We start from the raw sequence: 20226 nt of genomic DNA, 5'->3' as shown, positions 1-20226 counted from the left end.
TGTCAGTCCTCCAACTTTGTTCTTCATTTTCAATATTGTGTTTGTTCTTCAGGATTTTTGCTTCTCCATGCAAATTTTAGGATCAGTTCATTAATATCTGCAAAATAATTTGCTGAGATTTTGATTGTGCTTGCATTGAAGGTATAGATCAATTTGGAGAGAACAAATTCTTGACACTATTGACTCTTCCTATCCATGAACATGGACTTTCTCTCCACTTATTTAGTTCTTTGATTTCCTTCATTAGAATTTTGTAGTTTTCCTCATATAAATCTTTACATATTTTGTGGATTTATTCCCAAGATCACATTTTTGGTGGCGCTAATGTAAATGGTTTTTACATGTGCTTTTAATTTCACATTCCCCCATGCATTGCTAATATATAAGAAAAGTATTGATTTTATACATTAAACTTATATCCTGTGACATTGCAATGATTGCTTTCTATTCCAGGAATTTTTATTTTTTATTTTTTGGCTTTTTCAGATTTTCAGAATGGACCATCATGTCATCTGCAAACAAAATAGTTTTATTGCTTTCTTCCTAATCTATATGCCTTTTATTCTGTTTTTTTGTCTCATTACTTTTGTTAGGACATCCAGTATGAGGCTAAAAGGTGGCAGTGAGGGGACATACTTGCCTTGCATCTGATAGGTTGTCCTCTCATTTTCTATATAATGTCCTTTGATATAAAGGTTTTTAATCCTAATGAAGTCCAATTTGTCTATTTTTTCCTTTGTTACTCATCTTCTCAATGTCATATCTACAAATTCATTGCCAAATAAGTCCATGCAGATTTATCCCTTTCTTTTCTTCTAAATATTTTATGGCTTTTAACTCTTTAATTATGTCATTGATGTATTTTGAGTTAATTTTGGTACCTGGTATGAGGAAGGCTCAAAATACGTTCTCTTTCATGTGAAAATCCAGTGGGATCATCACCATTTGCTGAAGAGACTATTCTTTCCTTCATTGAATGGTTTTGGCACCCTTGTCAAAAATGAATTGGTCACAGATGTATGAGTCATCCAACTGTGTTCTTTTTCATATTGTTTTGGTTATTCAGGGTCTCTTACATTTCCATATGAATTTTTCGTTTCTATAAAAGAAGAGGTCATTGAACTGTTGATAAGGATTAGATCAATTCTGTAGATCACTTTGAGTAGTAGTGCTCTCTTAACAAGATCTTTCTATTTATTTAGGTCTTCCTGAATTTCTTTCAGCAAATTTGTAGTGTCCAGTGTACATGTCTTTCAACTCCTCAGTTTAATTGGATCCTGTTGTAAATAGTTTTCTTAATTTCATTTACAAATTGTTCATGGTTGCTGTATGGAAACACAAATCATATTTGCATACTGATATTTTCCCCTGCAACTTTGCTGGGTTTGTTTATTAAAACTAATAGTTTCTTTTTGGTGTATGAATTTTGGTATTTTCTACATAGAGATTTATGTCATATGAAAATCAAACTATTTCTACATTGTCCATTCCAATTTGAATGTCTTTTCTTTCTTTTTCTTGCCTACTTGCTCTAACAAGGGCATATTTGAATAGCAGTGATATAAGTGGGCATCTTAGACTATTGATCTTAAGCAGCACAATTGCAGTCTATCATAATGAGTATGATCTTAGCTGGGAGTGTTCCATATACTCTTTATCATGTTCAAGAAACACCTTTGTACTCCTAGTTTTGTGAGCATTTTTGTCATGAATGTGTGTTAGTTTTGTCAAATAACTTTTCTGCATTTCTTGACAAGATGCGGTTTTTTCTCCCATTCATTCTAATAATGTATTACATTGATTTTATGTTAAACCATTTATAAAATATCTTTTATCTCCTGCAGAAGTTATGACATAAGGCTATTTTGTGTGGTATTAATTAGTATATAGCCACCCATAGATGATTCTTAAGAACTCTCTGATTTAATACCCTAAAAGCGAGCATTAATATATTTTTGTCAATTCTTCAAAAACATTAATTTCTTCTTCTTCTTCTGCATTGTTTGGTTGTCCCTAGCTCAAAGCCTTTATTCTATTATTCAATCTGGCTCTATTTGACTCCATCCAACACCACACCATAAGACCTACCATCCCAGGAGACCACTTAATATCAGCTTTGCTGTCTTTTGATAATTATAAGATCAATGTAAATCTATTTTTTAAAATTTAAAATAGTAGAGTGTGACATCAAAATAAGAGGCTCCATGCTCTCACTCCCTAAAAGAAACATTAAAAAAGAAAGAAAGAGAAAAGAACTAAAGACGGACTGCACCCCAGGCAAATGTGTAACCAGTCTCACCAAGGCAAGCAAATAATTATGAAAACACCTTCTCACCAGAATCCCTACCCCCAGCATGTGGATATCCACATGAACAAATATAAAGTTCGATCCTCAACTTATACCATGCAAAAACTCAACTCAAAATCGATTAAAGATTTAAGCATAAGACCTAAAACTACAAAACTCTTCGAAGAAAATAGGGGGAGAAAATTTCATGATATTGGCCTTGGCAATGATTTCAATGATATTGCACAATGCACAAGAAAATGAAATATCTAACTCAAAACTAACAAACATTGAAACAAACAATAATAACAAAGAAACCAATTGAGACTACATTAAACTAAAAAGCTTCTGAAAAGCTTCTGCACAGCAAAAGAAACAATCAACAGAGTAACAGACAACCTACAGAATGGAAAATATCTGCAAACTGTATTCCTGATAAGAGATTAATCTCCAAAATGTATAGAAAAGACCTACAGCTCAATAGCAGAAAGAAGAAAGAAAGAAAGAAAGAAAGAAAGAAAGAAAGAAAGAAAGAAAGAAAGAAAGAAAGAAAGAAAGAAGAAAGAGAAGAAAGAAAGATCTTATAACCTCATTAAAAATAGGCTAAGGACTGGAATAGACAGTCATCCAAAGACAACATGCAAATGGCAAACAAATATATGAAAAAATGCTCAGCAACACTAGTCATCAGGGAAATGCAAATCAATTCCACAATGAGATGTCAATTCATATCTATTAGTATGGTTATTACTAAAAAACAAAAGACAACTGTTGAGGATATGTAGAAAGAGCAACTCTTAACTACTATCATTGGGAATAAAAAATGGTGAAGGCATTATGGAAAACAGTATGGAAATTCCCCCCCCCAAAATTAAAAATAGAACCACCATATAATGGAGCAATCTGATTTCTCTTTCTGTACCCAGGTGAATGGAAATCAGGATCTCAAAGAGATATCTGAATTCCCATATTTATTGACACACTATTCACAATACCCAAGATGTGGTAATAACCAAAATATCCATCCAAAAGATGAATGGTTAAATTGTGTATAAAATATATATGTATAATGGAATACTTTAAAAAGAAGGAAATTTTGCAATATGGGAAAACATGGATGAAACTTGAAGACATTATGCTAAGTGACATAAACCAGAAAGGCAAATACTGCATGAATTAATTTATCTGAAACATCTAAAATAGTCAAATTCTTAGCATCAAAAGTGGAAGTTGGTTTCCAAGGTTGGGAGAGGGGGAGCAATGAGGGGAAAAGGTAGCTATTATTCCATGGAGGAAGAGTTACAGGTAAATGAGATAAATAAGATCTCGAGATCTGAGGCACAACATGGTACCTAAGTCAGTAATTATATATTGTACTATTAAAAATTTGATAAGGAGCTAAGTCTAATATTAAGTGTTTTTTACCACATAAAATAAAAGTTAAAATATAATACAGTAAAGTCGATTAGAAAATTAAAAATAAATAAAATAAAATAATAAAAATGTATATTCTCATTTTTTTTGCCTGTCTCACCATATTTCACTCCCTGTTCCCTCGGGCAAGGGAACCACCAATTCTGCACTGAAGAGCTCTGCATGAAGTCCATACTGAGACCTAAGGTTTTACTTACTTGTGGCACTTGTTTAACAGCTCTGGCCATTAAGCCTCCAACATACACAGTGTTGGGAAGCAGGGGCCGAGCAAATTCAAGGGCAAAGTCAGAGTTAACAAACCACAGCTCTGCTTTCTTTAGGAGATGAGACAAAACTGGCCTAGAGCCTTCTGGGAAATGTTCCTTGATGGTGTTGTCAAACGTAGACTGGATTTGCCATTGCTTTATGGAGAAATCAAAGAGCATCAGAAAATTCTTCACTCTGCCCCAGAAGTCCATGTGGTCGGTTAGCCAGGAACGGTATACTGGAATATAAGACACAGGAATTGGTAGCCCATGGTCCACACTGCCAAACTGGGTGGGCAGAATCGACACAAATGGCTTCCCAAGCTTCTCAGCAACCAGGAAAGAACAGAAGTCAAATGCTTCAACAAATACCAGGTCAAAGTTCTCATTTTTTAAGAAATCCATGATATCACTTCTCCTTAGCAAATCACTGCATCGAATCCCCAGTTGTCCCATTAACTTTACAAAGTTGTCAAATGCTCCTCTGTTTAAAACAAAAGTAATGACAAATATTCATTGAAGGTGTTAATTTCACAATACTTAGGAGAATCTTTGGCTCAAAGAAAATAGCCCAGGTAAGTAAGACCATATCTGGCAGCAGCCCACCTATTTTACCAGTGTTCAAGGAATACTCTGCTCTGGGTGTTTCTGCTTCTTAAAATGTTCTCACTTCCTCCCCTCCCCTTTCTCTGACCAATCTATATGCCTGCACTAGCAAAGCTAATTTAGGTCCTTCTGCATTGAAAACATTCTCTGTCACTAGTAGATCTCAAAGTCCCATGTCTAGTTGATACATTCTGTGATGTTCTGTTTAACTTTCATTTGTATACTGACCTTTTCTGAGTGACTGTCCTGTTTCCTAACCAAACTGTGAAAGTAACTTCAAGGCATCAATATTCATGATGCAGCCCTTTTATTTGAAACTGGGTAGATCCTAAATTTGACAGATTGCCTCACACAACGAACTTTCTAATGGTAATATTAGAATCCAACTTCTAAGCTGAACATGAGATTTACATCTTCCTACCTGAAAAGATTAACATTTAAAACAAACAAAAATAAAAGCCTATTTGAAGCTAACTACTACCTTTCCACATCATTCCAGATGGAGTATTCATGCTTATTCCAAAAGTTCATGCTAAAATTTTACCAATATCTATTAAGACTCTTGCCTATGGCACTATTCCAGGAACTATTCTCTCAATGATTTCCCATCAATGCCTGCAAGAAAAATGATCTTTTTCATACAGCACATGGGCAACAGATGAGAATATTCCTGACCAGAGATTACAGGTCAGATGCTTTGGAGACCCATGGGCCTCCTACTTGAATGAAGGACTGAGAGAATCAATGACCTGGCAAACCTATAACCTGTACAACATTCCACCTTATCAGCCCACTGAAAGAAGACCCACAGGTGAGAGCTCATTAACAATATGAAGATGCCTACACATGCTATAGAATCAACTACAAGTGAAAACAGATAATTAACTAAAATTATCCTCTATAATATTTTAAAAGATTTTCATAAAGAATGATTGCTAAATATTATTGACAAATTCAGGATATGAAGTACAAATTCCTCTAAAGTAGAGCATGAATCATATTGAAATTAAGATAATAAATTGAAAAAATACAGGAAAGCACTTTGTTCAGTATATTGCACCATATTTAACATGTGTGTGAAACCAGTCTTCAAGGGGCACCTTGGTGACTCAGTTGGTTAAGCATCTGACTCCTGATCTCAGCTCAAATCTTGATCTCAGGGTTGGGAGTTCAAGACCCTTGTTGGGGTCCATGCTGGGCATGCAGCCTACTTAAAAACAAAAACTGAACAAACAAACAAAAAAAACAGTCTTTGACACAATAAATCTGAGGGAGAAGAGATGAGACATATAATTCAAACATATATGAGTAACAATACAAGATAAAATAGACGTTTCAAGTGAGTACTTTTAGATCAGATCTCTTATAGAGGGGAGAATTTGGTCTTCTAGTTTGACTAAGGAATTGGGCTTTATGAAAAAAGCCAGATTTTAGGACCACCTAGTAGCAAATAGAATTTCTTTATTTTTTTAAGATTTTATTTATTTATTTGAGAGAGAGAGTGCGCGAACAAGTGGGGGAAGAGGCAGAGACATGGCAGACTGCCCGCTGAGCATGGAGCTCAACAGGGGCTTGGTGGTAGGCTCAATCCCAGGACCCTGAGATCATGACCTGAGCCAAAGTCAGATGCTTACCCAACTGAGCCAACCAGGCACCCTGCTAATAGAATTTCTAGGGAAAGAGGGGGGGATGGACATTAGGCCTGTGTATTAACCAAACAAGGGATAAATTTGGGTCTTTACCTTCTAATGTCAAAGATGAAGAACTTTCTATACATCTCAGATAATGACAAAATCCCTCAGGTTACTCACTGATTGTATATCACCAAGATACTTGGTTTTTTTAAATGAGTTTAAAAGACAGTGGTTCAAGGCATTAAATAACAATATTCATAAGCATCTTTCTATTCTTGAATTTATGTGAGGAAAAGGTAGGAAAAAGAAGTATAACCTGGTGGTTCATTGCGTACCAACAATGAGAAATTAAGTTGTCTATCCCAACTTCTGTGTTATGGAGAATATATAGGCAAACACTGTAGATGGAATGTTGCAAGGAAGATCCAGAGGAACAGTCTCCCTCACTATACAGAAATACATTCATGCTTTCAGGGGAAGAGCCACAGGATACACAGACTAAATGATTGGTAGTGCAAAACTCTACTCCATCCATCCACTGCCAATATCATTGATCTCCCCATCCATCCACTCATCCATCCATCCATCCATTTCTCTTAAACTCACACCAAGCATGCAACTATTCATCCCTATCACTAAAGTGGTAAGTCTTTCATTCAGAGAATAAAAGAAATTACCTGCCATGCAAAGCTTCTGTCACAAAGAAATCAAAAGTGTTATTAAAATCTTTTCTATGATCTTCAGGTGGAAGCCAACTGATAACTTTGTATGAAATTTCATTCTTTTCTAAAAATAAAAATAAAAAATAAAACACCAGTAAGGAAATGTTTAATTATACCATACAACCCAAATTAACATTGGCATGATGATATCATGGTTTCTTTATTCCAAGGATTGTATATATATTCAAATGTTTGCTTTTTGAACTTTGGTTTGGTTTGGTTTTTCTGCTTTCTCATTTCTTCAATCAGGCAACCTGCTGAACTTTACTGAGAACCATATAATGACATAGTCACTTTTATTCATTTTAAAGCACTGGGGGTTTCTACTTAAAATTTACACTTACAGGTATAATTATTCACTATTTTATAGGTGAGAAAGGAGTGCCAGATAATTTGTCAAGAGTGCACATATAGCGAATGATATACTTTGTATTTAAATACAGATCTTAGTTTATGCCAGCTCCCCAGTCATTTCTCATTTAGAAAAAGAAATCATTTTCATTAAAATTAAAAGTGATACATGCAAAGGTTTTTCATTCTGCCAAAAATATGCCAAAAGCTAAGTTAAAAATAGTAGTCCTCTGCAGCCCTACTTAAAATCCTCGGCATTTCCCCAATAACTCATGTGTAATAGAGTCTGACACCATTTTTGAGGTTGGACTGATGACAGCTTAGCAAGCTCCATCTCCCCCTTAACCTTCTGTGACATACCTTGGCAAACACAGAAGAAAGCCTCAACATGCCATCCTTTTTGTGAGCAAGAGTTTCAAGCCAAGCAAGCCAGACCCAAGTAGGGGAATCCTCACCTCCACCCTACTCAGAAGCTTCCATAATTGGCATTTAGAGACAGAAGTGTGGGTTTAGCCTTTCAGTGGCCCTGGTCACGTGTCTCACACAAACCTATTTTCTGTGTCAGCCTGGATTGTGCCTCTGGATCCCAGCATGAGCCATGATTGACAGTAAACTAGGTAGAACCCTGTGACCAATGGTTGTGTGTCTCAAGGACCGCCCCCATTATAAACAGTGCTCTGGGTAAGACTGATACCAGTTTACAAGCCCACAGAATGGTGGAAGAAGAGTAGTCACTGTGTCATATGATGAGATTCACACCTGTAAAAGTAGAAGGCGCATGCAACCCTAGAAAATGCCTTTACTGCTGCTGCTGATTATATCCCTGTAGCTAAAAGAAAACCTTGCTTAAAAGAGGAATGGGGAAAAACACTGATGACATGCCCATAGAGTTCAAGGGGTTCATTCAAACTCAGGTTAATTTCATGTCTCTCAAAATCACCACTAGGGAGGCCCCTAGCCTTGATGATACTAATTGGGACATTCTGAAGAAGAAACTTAAAAATATGAGCAGGTTAAAATGGACACCATCCCCCAAATACCTCTAATAATAACCCAAAGAAAGAGGAAAGAGAAGGGCAAGGCAGGGTGGGAGAGTCAGGAAAGAAATTAAAACAGAGTTCTCAGTTTTGATACATGTGGAATGTAACATTACTTTAAAGAAAAACTTTGTAACAGAAGAAAGGCACAGATTGGTTTTTGTGCCTTTAAATCAGAGCTTCTAAATACTTTTAACATCAGATGAGATGAGCCACTGACAAAGATTAATGGTCTTAATCAATACTGGGGCAAAAATAACAGGATGAGAAGAGCCCACTAAATATATCCAGAAAATTTCGGTACTCTTAGGAGTCAAAAATGTTACATAGAGGACAAATTTACATGCCCTATCTTAACTACTGAAATAGATATCCCATAGTCATAACAGCCATTTTTTTTACATTATTTCCTAGTGGCTATGATTGCTCTTGATATGTAACAAGTCAAAAATTAAAATAAAATTAAAGTTTTGGCATTTACAATCAGCTTGACAGAAAGGGACCCTTTGAATCTGCCCAACATATTAAAACTGTTAATACAACCCATAAACAGTGACTTTAAGGATTAAATCCCATTTTAAACAATCTATTAAGCAAAGGAGTGATTATCTCCACTGGCTTTCCACTTAATGGCCTAGGTTAGACTATTCTTAAACCAGGAAAGAAGTAATGATGCCTTGCAGTGGATTTCTATAACGTTATTGTGCCATGACACATCATATTAAGCACCCCCCCCCCATTTCCAATGTTACTGAAATTGCTGACTATATCTAAGTACTAATAGATACTTTACATGCATAGATTTGGTAATATGTTCTGTTCAATTCTTATTTCAACAAGCTCTCAGCTGCAGTTTCTCTTCACCTTTGTCTTGGCAGGATACAAATCACTTGTAACTGGCTTCTCATGGACTACCTCAACAGCCTTGCTCACAAGCTTTGCCGGCAAGACCTTAACCACCTTCGACTTTCTCCAGAAACACACATATGACACTGCATTGAGGACAACCTTCTTTTGCAGACATTCATTGAGCACACTCATTCAGGACACAAACATTCACACAGGAGCTCACAAGAGGGATGTGTTGCTGCCCTACACAAAGCACAAGCCATGGCACCTCAGTTGAATTCCTGGGAAGAATTATTTGTTGGTTGAAGGTCTTTCCATCCCTGACACCATCAAGAAACAACTATTGGGGTTCCACTTCCAGCATGAGAGTATAAGGAGCTTTCCTGGACACACATTTAAACAGAAACTGGTGAAAGTTTTCTTTTATATATACACACACATATTTAACTACATATATATATATATATTCTGAAAGCAAAAGATAAGTCAAAAGGTAGTAGTGAAGATTCTGAGAAGATGGTAGAGCACCAGGAATCTGTCTCCCCACCTAGATAACAATTGACTGGCAGAATCTGTCTAAAACATCTATTTTGGAACCTTGCAGTCAACTTCCAGGGAAGGCCTTAAGTGTAAAGTGCAGATAAGTTTAGTTAATTTCAGTTATTTCAGCTCTATCACAGTACCAGCTACCCATCTTCCGCATACATTTCATGGCAGGCAGCTGAACATGTGTTTGTAAAGCAGCTTGCCCATAGGTTTCAGGAGCCAGAATGGGTTGAAAAGGACCTCCAAATCTCAGATATCTGTGCTCTGACTGTGGATTGCTGCTTCTGATCACAGAGATGCAGACAAAGAGTAGGCAGCAATGTTTTGGCATCATGCTCTTTTTTTTTTTTAAGCACATTCCGTTCTGGCTGAATGGACTTCCAAGGGTCTTAAAAGACTGATGTCCTTTTTTTCTCCCTGATTTTTCTGTTTTTCCTATTATGGGAGACAAACATTAAGGGCTAGGACATTGGACAAAAACTACATATATGATGAATTTAGAAAGTGTCCACTGATGTCCAGGAAAAGGTTCAGAAAAGACCTAAGAGACCAAAATTTATACCTCACATTGATCCTCACCCAAAGGCAGCTTAAAACAATCACAAAATAAAAACAAGAAACAAAATTAATTTTAAAAGATCTGCAAACCCTGGAGAAAGGAGGAGAGTTTCATCTCTAGATTTAACACATTGTTAAATTCAAATGGTTAGTGTTCAACAAAAAACTCAAGGCATTGGGCGCCTGGGTGGCTCAGTCGTTAAGCGTCTGCCTTCGGCTCAGGTCATGATCCCAGGGTCCTGGGATCGAGTCCCACATCGGGCTCCCTGCTCAGCGGGAAGCCTGCTTCTCCCTCTCCCACTCCCCCTGCTTGTGTTCCTGCTCTCGCTGTCCCTCTCTCTGTCAAATAAATAAATAAAATCTTAAAAAAAAAAAAAAAACAACTCAAGATGCACCAAACAACAGGAAACTGAGGCCTATTCAGAGGAAAATAATAAATCAACAAACTGTCCCTAAGAAAGACCTGATGGCAGATATACTAGATGATGACTTTAAAATAACTGCCATAAAGATTCTCAGAGAACTAAAGGAAGATGTAGAGAAGGTCAAGGAAAAAGTGTATGCAAAATAGAAATGTCAATAAAGGCACAGAAAATCCAGAAGAAGCCAAAAATAAAATTTAAAACTGAAAAATGCAATAAATGAAATGAAAATTTCACTAGAGGGATTCCAAGGCAGATTTGAGCAAGCAGAAGAAATAATCTGTGAACCTGAAGATAAGACCATGGAAATTATCAAGTGTGAGGAACAGAAAGTTAAAACACTGAATAAAAGAGAACACAGCCTAAGGGAAAACATTTGCAGTGTGGATGCTCAGAAGGAGAAGACAGAAATAAAAACATAGAATATTTTACATAATAATGACTGAATGAAAGCCTCCCAAACTGAATGAAAGATATGAATATAAACATCCAGGAAGCTCAACAAACTCCAAGGAAAATGAACTCAAACACACACATTATAATCAAACTTTAGAAAGATAAAGAGAGAATATTAAAAGCATTAAGACAAAAGTGACTTATCACATACAAGTGATTGTCAATGAGATGATCAATAGATTTCTAATCAGAAATTTTGGAGGCCAGAGGCAGTGGGTTAATATATTCAAAATGCTAAAAGAAAAAAAAAGAGCAACAAAAAATTTTATGTCTGGCAACACTGTATTTCAAAAGTGAGGGCAAAATTAAGATATTCCCAGATAAACAAAAGCTAAGGTAGGTCGTTACCACTAGACCTATACTGACAGAAATATTCAAAGGAGCTCTTCAGAAAAAACGAAAGGATATCAGATAGTAACTCAAAGGTGTATGGAAAAATAAAGATTTTAGTATATGTGCTGCCGAAGCGAGCACGAAAAATAAAGATTTTAATAGAGGTAAATGCATATGAAATTATAAAGCTAGTATAATAGTAATGCTTTCTTTTTTTTTCTGAATGTAAATATTTTTTTATTTTATAGTGCTTAACCTATTTTTTAATTTTATTATGTTATGTTAATCACCATACATTACATCTTTAGTTTTTGATATAGTGTTCCATGATTCATGTTTGCATATAACACCCAATGCTCCATTCAATATGTGCCCTCTTTAATACCCATCACCAGGCTAATCCATCCCCCCACCCCCCTCCCCTCTAGAACCCTCAGTTTGTTTCCCAGAGTCCATAGTCTCTCATTGTTCATCTCCCCCTCCAATTCCCCCCCTTCATTTTACCTTTCCTACTATCTTCTCTTTTTTTAATATATAATGTATTATTTGTTTCAGAGGTACAGGTTTGTGATTCAACAGTCTTACACAATTCACCATGCTCACCATAGCACATACCCTCCCCAATGTCTATCACACAGCCACCCCATCCCTCCCACCCCCACCACTCCAGCAACCCTCAGTTTGTTTCCTGAGATTAAGAATTCCTCATATCAGTGACATCATATGATACACGTCTTTCTCTGATTGACTTATTTCGCTCAGCATAATACCCTCCAGTTCTAGCCACATCATTGCAAATGGCAAGATCTCATTACTTTTGATGGCTGCATAATATTCCATTGTATATATATACACCACATCTTCTTTATCCATTCATCTGTTGATGGACACCTTGGCTCTTTCCATAGTTTGGCTATTGTGGACATTGCTGCTATAAATATCAGGGTGCACATACCCCTTCGGATCACTACACTTGTATCTTTGGGGTAAATACCCAGTAGTGCAATTGCTGGATCATATGGTAGCTCTATTTTCAACTTTTTGAGGAACCTCCATATTGTTTTCCAGAGCGGTTGCACCAGCTTGCATTCCCACCAACAGTGTAGGAGGGTTCCCCTTTCTCCGCATCCCCGCCAACATCTGTTGTTTCCTGACTTGTTATTTTAGCCATTCTGACTGGTGTGAGGTGGTATCTCATTGAGGTTTTGATTTGGATTTCCCTGATGCCTAGCGATGTTGAGCACTTTTTCATGTGTCTGTTGGCCATTTGGATGTCTTCTTTGGAAAAATGTCTGTTCATGTCTTCTGCCCATTTCTTGATTGGATTATTTGTTCTTTGGGTGTTGAGTTTGATAAGTTCTTTATAGATTTTGGATACTAGCCCTTTATCTGATATGTCATTTGCAAATACCTTCTCCCATTCTGTCGGTTGTCTTTTGGTCTTGTTGACTGTTTCTTTATGCTACCTAGAGCAATCTACACATTTAATGCAATCCCTATCAAAATACCATCAACTTTTTTCAAAGAAATGGAACAAATAGTCCTAAAATTTGTATGGAACCAGAAAAGACCCTGAATAGCCAGAGGAATGTTGAAAAAGAAAGCAAAGCTGGTGGCATCACAATTCCAGACTTCAAGCTCTATTACAAAGCTGTAATCATCAAGACAGTATGGTACTGGCACAAAAACAGACACATAGATCAATGGAACAGAATAGAGATCCCAGAAATAGACCCTCAACTCTATGGTCAACTAATCTTTGACAAAGCAGGAAAGAATGTCCAATGGAAAAAAGACAGTCATTTCAACAAATGATGTTGGGAAAATTGGACAGCTACATGCAGAAGAATGAAACTGGACCATTTCCTTACACCACATACAAAAATAGACTCAAAATGGTTAAAAGACCTAAATGTGAGACAGGAGTCCCTCAAAATCCTAAAGGAGAACACAGGCAGCAACCTCTTCGACCTCAGCCACAGCAACTTCTTCCTAGAAACATCGCCAAAGGCAAGGGAAGCAAAGGCAAAAATGAACTATTGGGACTTCATCAAAATAGCAATGCTTTCTGGGCGCCTGGGTGGCTCAGTTGGTTAGGCAACTGCCTTCGGCTCAGGTCATGATCCTGGAGTCCCGGGATCGAGTCTCGCATCGGGCTCCCTGCTCAGCGAGGAGCCTGCTTCTCCCTCTGACCCTCCCCCCTCTCATGTACTCTCTCTCATTCTCGCTCTCTCAAATGAATAGATAAATCTTTAAAAAAAAAAAAAAAAATAGCAATGCTTTCTAACTGCACTTGTGGTTTCTACGTGATTTATGAAACTAGTACATTTTTAAAAATTTTTTTATTGTTATGTTAATCCCCATACATTACATCATTAGTTTTAGATGAAGTGTTCCATGATTCATTGTTTGTGCATAACACCCAGTGCTCCATGAAGAATGTGCCCTCCTCAATACCCATCACCAGGCTAACCCATCCTCCCACCCCCCCTCCCCTCTAGAACCCTCAGTTTGTTTTTCAGAGTCCATCATCTCTCAGGGTTCGTCTCCCCCTCCGATTTCCCCCCTTCATTCTTCCCCTCCTGCTATCTTCTTTTTTTTTTTCTTAACATATATTGCATTATTTGTTTCAGAGGTACAGATCTGTGATTTTACAGTCTTGTACAATTCACAGCACTCACGATAGCACATACCCTCCCCAATATCTATCACCCAGCCACCCCATCCCTCCCACCCCCCACCACTCCAGCAACCCTCAGTTTGTTTCCTGAGATTAAGAATTCCTCATATCAGTGACATCATGTGATACATGTCTTCCTCTGATTGACTTATTTCGCTCAGCGTAACACCCTCCAGTTCCATCCACGTCATTGCAAATGGCAAGATCTCATTCCTTTTGATGGCTGCATAATATTCTATTGTATATATATACCACATCTTCTTTATCCATTCATCTGTCGATGGACATCTTGGCTCTCTCCACAGTTTGGCTATTGTGGACATTGCTGCTATAAACATCGGGGTGCACGTACCCTTTCAGATACCTACATTTGTATCTTTGGGGTAAATACTGGTAGTGCAATTGCTGGATCTTATGGTAGCTCTATTGAAACTAGTACATTTTTAAAAGCCAAGTATTCGTTTAAAAACAAGTCTTAGATAAACTGTGACTCCAATCAAGTTTTCTCTGCAATTTAATATATTAATGCATTTAAATTAATGATAGTTTATGATTGGGGGCATACAATGTAAAAAAATGTAATTTTGTGATATCAACAATTCAAGAAGGTTGGAATGAGCCAAACCTTATAGGAAGAGAATTTTTGAATGTTATTAAACTGGTAAAAATTAAAATGTGAGTGACATATATTTATCATGTTAAATTAAATCCCCATGGTAACACACATAAAAAAATAGTTATAGAATATACACAAAAGAAAATGACAAAGGAACTTAAACATTTCATAACAAAGAATCAACTAAGCATAAAAGAAACAGTAATACAGAAAGTAAGGGACAAAAAGCTATAAGACATTTAAAAATAGCAAAGGACACACTTAAGTTTCTCCTTATCAGTAATTACATTCAATGTACATGGATTAGGGCGCCTGGGTAGCTCAGTCGTTTAAGCGACTGCCTTCGGCTCAGGTCATGATCCTGGAGTCCTGGGATCGAGTCCCATATCGGGCTCCTTGCTCAGCAGGGGGTCTGCTTCTTCCTCTGACCCTCCCCCCCTCTCATCTGCTCTCTCTCTCTCATTCTCTCTCTCAAATAAATAAATAAAATCTTTAAAAAAAAAAAAAAAAAATGTACATGGATTAAATTCTCCAGTGAAAAGACAGATATTGGCACAATGGATAAAAATACAAGAACCAATTGTAATAGCCTTGTATGGTGACAGATGGAAGCTACACTTGTGGTGAGCACATCATAACATGTACCGTTGGAAAATCACTATGTCTCACAGCTGAAACTAATGTAACATTGTGTATCAGCTGTACTTCAATAAAAAGTAATACTTTAAAAAATTAAAAATAAAATGGGTTAACAATGGGGAAAGAGGGTGTGGGGTGTATGGGAGCTTCCTGTACTATCTTTGTAACTTTTCTGTAAATTTACAATTATTCCAAAATAACGAAATGTATTAAAAAAATAAATACAAAAACAAGAAGCTCACAAACAGACACACAAAGAAAAATATGATCCAACTATATATACTGTCTACAAGAGACTCACTTTAGATCCAATGACACAGACAGAAAGGCAAATGATGGGAAAAGATATTCCAAGCAAGGAATAAGCAAAAGAAAGCAAAAGTAGATGAGCAAATGCCAAACATAATCGATTTTAAATCAAATAAGATTGCAAGAGACAAAGGACATTATATATTAATAAAGACTCAATATGGCAAGAAGATGTAACTATTATAAATTCATATGCACCTAATGAGAGACCATCAAAATAGCTAAAGCAAAAGCGGCAGAATAGAGAGAGAAACAGACACTTCCATGTAATCACTGGAAATTTCAACATCCACTCTCAATAATGGATAGAAAACCAGAAAGAAGATCATTAAGGAAATAGAAGACTTACACACATTGATCCACTAGATGTAGCAGACATATATAAAACACTCTACCGAACAACAGCATACACATTCTTCCAAGGGTGCATGGGACATTTTTCAGCAGAGTCCATTGTTCAGCCACAAATAAGTCTCAATAGATGTTAAAACATACTTATCACAGGCTATCTGACCACACCAGGATAAATTTAGAAATCAACAACAGACAGAAAACCGGAAAATTCACAAATTATGGAAATTAAACAACATCCTTTTAAATAACTCATGTATCAAAAAGAAATCACAAGGGAAATCATAAAATACATAGAGACAAATAAAAATGAGTATACAACATACCAAAGCTTATGTGATGTGCCAACAGAAGGAGTTAAAAAGGAAATTTACAGCTTTCAATGCCTATATTAAAAAGGAAGTTATCAAATCAATAACCTATCCTGCCACCTTAAGACACTGGGGAAGAAAGTGCACTAAACCTAAAACAGAAGGTAGAATTAACAAAGATTAGAGGGAAACTAATAAAATTGGAAATAGAAAACCAACAGGAATCAATGAAAGCAGAGCCAGTTCTTTGAAACTTTGAAACAGATCAAGAAAATTCACAAACAAGAAAGATACAAATTGGGGCGCCTGAGTGGCTCAGTCGGTTAAGCGGCTGCCTTCAGCTCGGGTCATGATCCCAGGGTCCTGGGATCGAGCCCTGCATCGGGATCCCTGCTCGGCGGAGAGCCTGCTTCTCCTTCTCCCTCTGTATGCCGCTCTGCCTACTTGTGCTCTCTCTCTCTCTGTTAAATAAATAAATAAAAATCTTAAAAAAAAAAAAAAGAAAGATACAAATTATTAGGACCAGAAAGGAAAGAAGGAACACCACTAATGACCACACCGAAATGAAAAGGACTATAGGAGAATTCTATGAACTTTAGATGGCAATCAATTAGACAATGGATGATATGGACAAATTCTTAGAAAGACGGAAACTACCAAAGTTCACTTAAAGAAGAAAAAGACATTCCAAAGAGACCTGTAAAGAGGAGAGTTTGTTGGGCGCCTGGGTGGCTCAGTTGGTTAAGCAACTGCCTTCGGCTCAGGTCATGATCCTGGAGTCCCGGGGTCGAGTCCCGCATCGGGCTCCCTGCTTGGCAGGGAGCCTGCTTCTCCCTCTGACCCTCCCCCCTCTCATGTACTCTCTCTCATTCTCGCTCTCTCAAATAAATAAATAAATCTTTAAAAAAAAAAAAAAAGAGGAGAGTTTGTTTCATTTGGGTAAAGAGCACAGAATCTCTTGCCATATAGATATCCAAAATATTAATGAAGGTTACACATGTGTCTCCACACACCAAAGGCACAATACACAGCCTCAAGCAAGACTCCTTATCTTCTACAGATTTTCAGACATTACTGATCATGACCAAGGCACTGATTGCCTTCTCTACATGCAAACACTAGTCTTTTAAACAAGACATTCAGTGAAACATTCAACTCCCTCACCAGCCTCAGGCAGCAGGTCTCATAAAATGCCATAATGACTTACTTAGAACAGGTTCAAACTGAAATAAATGAAACACAGAACGTTCTGGGCATCAGTCAAACATGAAGGGAAACGACCATTCCAGCCCCAAGACTGACCACCATAAAAGCCCAAATGCATCCTCCTTTTCCTGCTCTCTCAGTGTATGTTTGGACCAGATTGAGACTTGCTTTACTCTCTCCGTGAAGTGTGATTATATTATTAATAAACCATTGTGGTTTTTTTTAAAGATTTTATTTTGAAGTAATCTCTACACCCAAAGTGGGGCTGGAACCCACAAAGCTCAGATGGAGAGTCGAGCTGTTGAATGAGCCAGCCAGGTGCCCCTAATAAACCATTTTATAACCTCTTTGTGTGTATAAAAGGCCATAAGCCTCAACATCCAAACCTAACTTTGGGGTGGGTGGAGACTGTCTCTCGGAGCGGCTAAAACAATTTAGGAAGAAACAGTACTAATTCTAACCAAACTCTTCCGGAAAATTGAAAAAGGAACACTACCTAATTATTCTATCAGGAAAGTATTGCACTGTTTAACATTGCCAGAAAAGAAAAAAAAGAAAAGAAAAGAAAATCACATAATGATGGCCCATGTGGACACAGAAATAAAATTTTAAACCAAAATTTAAGCAAACTAGGGGCTCCTGGATGGCTCAGTCAGTTAAGCGTCTGCCTTCAGCTCAGGTCATGATCTCAGGGTCCTGGGATCCAGCCCTGCATCAGCCTTCCTTCTCAGTGGGGAGTCTTCTTCTCTCTCCCTCTCCCTCTGCCACCACCCTGCCCCACTTATTATCTCTCACTCTTGCTCTTTCTCAAAAAAATCTTTTAAAAAATATTTAAGCAAACTACGTCTAAAATTACATAAAAGTGAAAATACATCTTGACCAATTGGTATTGTTCCCACAATACAAGTTTAGTTTAACATTTAAAATCAATTAGTGCCATTCATTATTTTGACAAAATAAGTAAAAAAAAAATCATATATTCTTACTAATACATGTAGCAAAAGCATGAAATGACACTTCAACAAATTAAAAATTGTGCTCTTCAAAAGACACTGGTAAGAGTGAAAAGATAAGTCATGGACTGGGAAAAAATATTTGCAGATTTATACCTGATAAAATACTTATATCCAAAATATATGTCAAGAACTCTGAAGACTCTAGAATAAGAAAAAAATGGCCCAATTTAAAAATGGGCAAAATTTGGGAAACACTTCATCTGTAAAGATATATGGTTGACAAATAAGCACATAAAAAAATGCGTAGCATCATTAGTAATAAAGGAAATGCATATAAAAACCACCATGAAACATACCCACACAACAATGGCTAAAAGTAAAAAGACTAACCACACCAAGTATTGACAAGGATGTGGTATGCATGGAACTTGCAGTCACTTCTGGTGAGAATGCAGAATGTTACAGCCTCCTGGGAAAGTGTGTGGCCATTTCTTAAAAACTTAAACATATACTGAAACTATGGTTCAGCCACTGTACTCCTACCAATTAATTTGGAGAAAAGATAGTACATATTCATACAAAAGCTTGTACACAACTCTTCAGAGCAGGTTTATTTGTAATAGCTCAAAACAGGAGACAATCCTTTTTTTTTTTTTTTTTTACAGGAGACAATCCTAATGCCCATCAACAAGCAAATAAATAGACACATTGTGGTAATTCATGCATAGAAAACTATTCAGCAATAAAAGGGAATGAACTATGCATATACACGCTATATAGGAAACTCAAAATATTTTTTGCTGATGGACCCCTGGAATGCTCAGTCAGTTAAACATCTGTCTTTGGCTCAGGTCCATCATCCCAGGGTCCTGGAATGGAGCCCCACATCTGGCTCCCTGCTCAGCAGGGAGCCTACTTTTCCCTCTCTCCCTCTTCCTCAGTCCCTCCCCCACCTTGTGCTCTCTCTCTCTTATATATGAGCTCTCGCTCTCTCAAATGAATAAAAACTTTAAAAGAAAAATAAATTTTAAAAATTCAAACATATATATTTTTTGCTGAGCATAATAAACCAAAATAACGGTACATGACTGTGATCTCATTTATATAAAATCTACGTGATACACTCTAACACATGGTGACATATTAAGGATTGACTGGCAGTGGGGAATAGAAAGGTGGGAGGGCCTGGAGGAGAGATTGTAAAAGGACATTAGAAATCTTCTGGTGGAGGAACAAATATATTTGTTATCTTGATTATGTTGATGGTTTCACAGGTATACACACACACGTGTGTGTGTGTGTGTATATACATATATGTATATATATATATATATATATATATCAGCATATGTATATGTCCAAATATATCAACATGTATATTTTAAATATATGCAGTTTATTATATGCCAATATTACTTAAATATGAAGATTTAAATAATGAAGATAAGGAACTTCAGTCTGTGGCACAAGAAGGCCACAGGACCATATTGAAATTCCTGCTTTAAACAACTAAATAAAACCAGACCAAATACATGTTAAAATGGTTTTTAGACATTGCACCCCAGGTAGCACACAACATTCATGGATGGCTGGAGAAAACCTCCAGGATACAGCTCATGGAGGAGAAACCCAGATGTGGTCTGGCCATCTCCCCGAGGGAGCAATTCAGATCTGGGGG

The 20226-nt window shown here is 36.9% G+C and overlaps 1 protein-coding gene across 1 annotated transcript in view; it reads right to left on the bottom strand.

Annotated features, from left to right (window-relative positions):
• Positions 1-20226, bottom strand: part of LOC110585025 (UDP-glucuronosyltransferase 3A2-like) — a 31004-nt gene that overhangs the window by 5483 nt on the left and 5295 nt on the right. Inside the window, exons 4-5 of the mRNA XM_044916680.1 lie at positions 6884-6992; positions 3919-4450 (exon numbers count right to left, since the gene is read on the bottom strand). Of these exons, the coding sequence (XP_044772615.1) occupies positions 3919-4450; positions 6884-6992 (641 nt within the window). The remainder of the gene's footprint in view (positions 1-3918; positions 4451-6883; positions 6993-20226) is intronic.

Source organism: Neomonachus schauinslandi, chromosome 7 (genome assembly GCF_002201575.2).
Source record: "Neomonachus schauinslandi chromosome 7, ASM220157v2, whole genome shotgun sequence".
Lineage (NCBI taxonomy): Eukaryota > Metazoa > Chordata > Mammalia > Carnivora > Phocidae > Neomonachus > Neomonachus schauinslandi.
The sequence above is the reverse complement of the archived record's forward strand: the minus strand, read 5'-3'. Positions and strand labels throughout refer to the sequence as shown.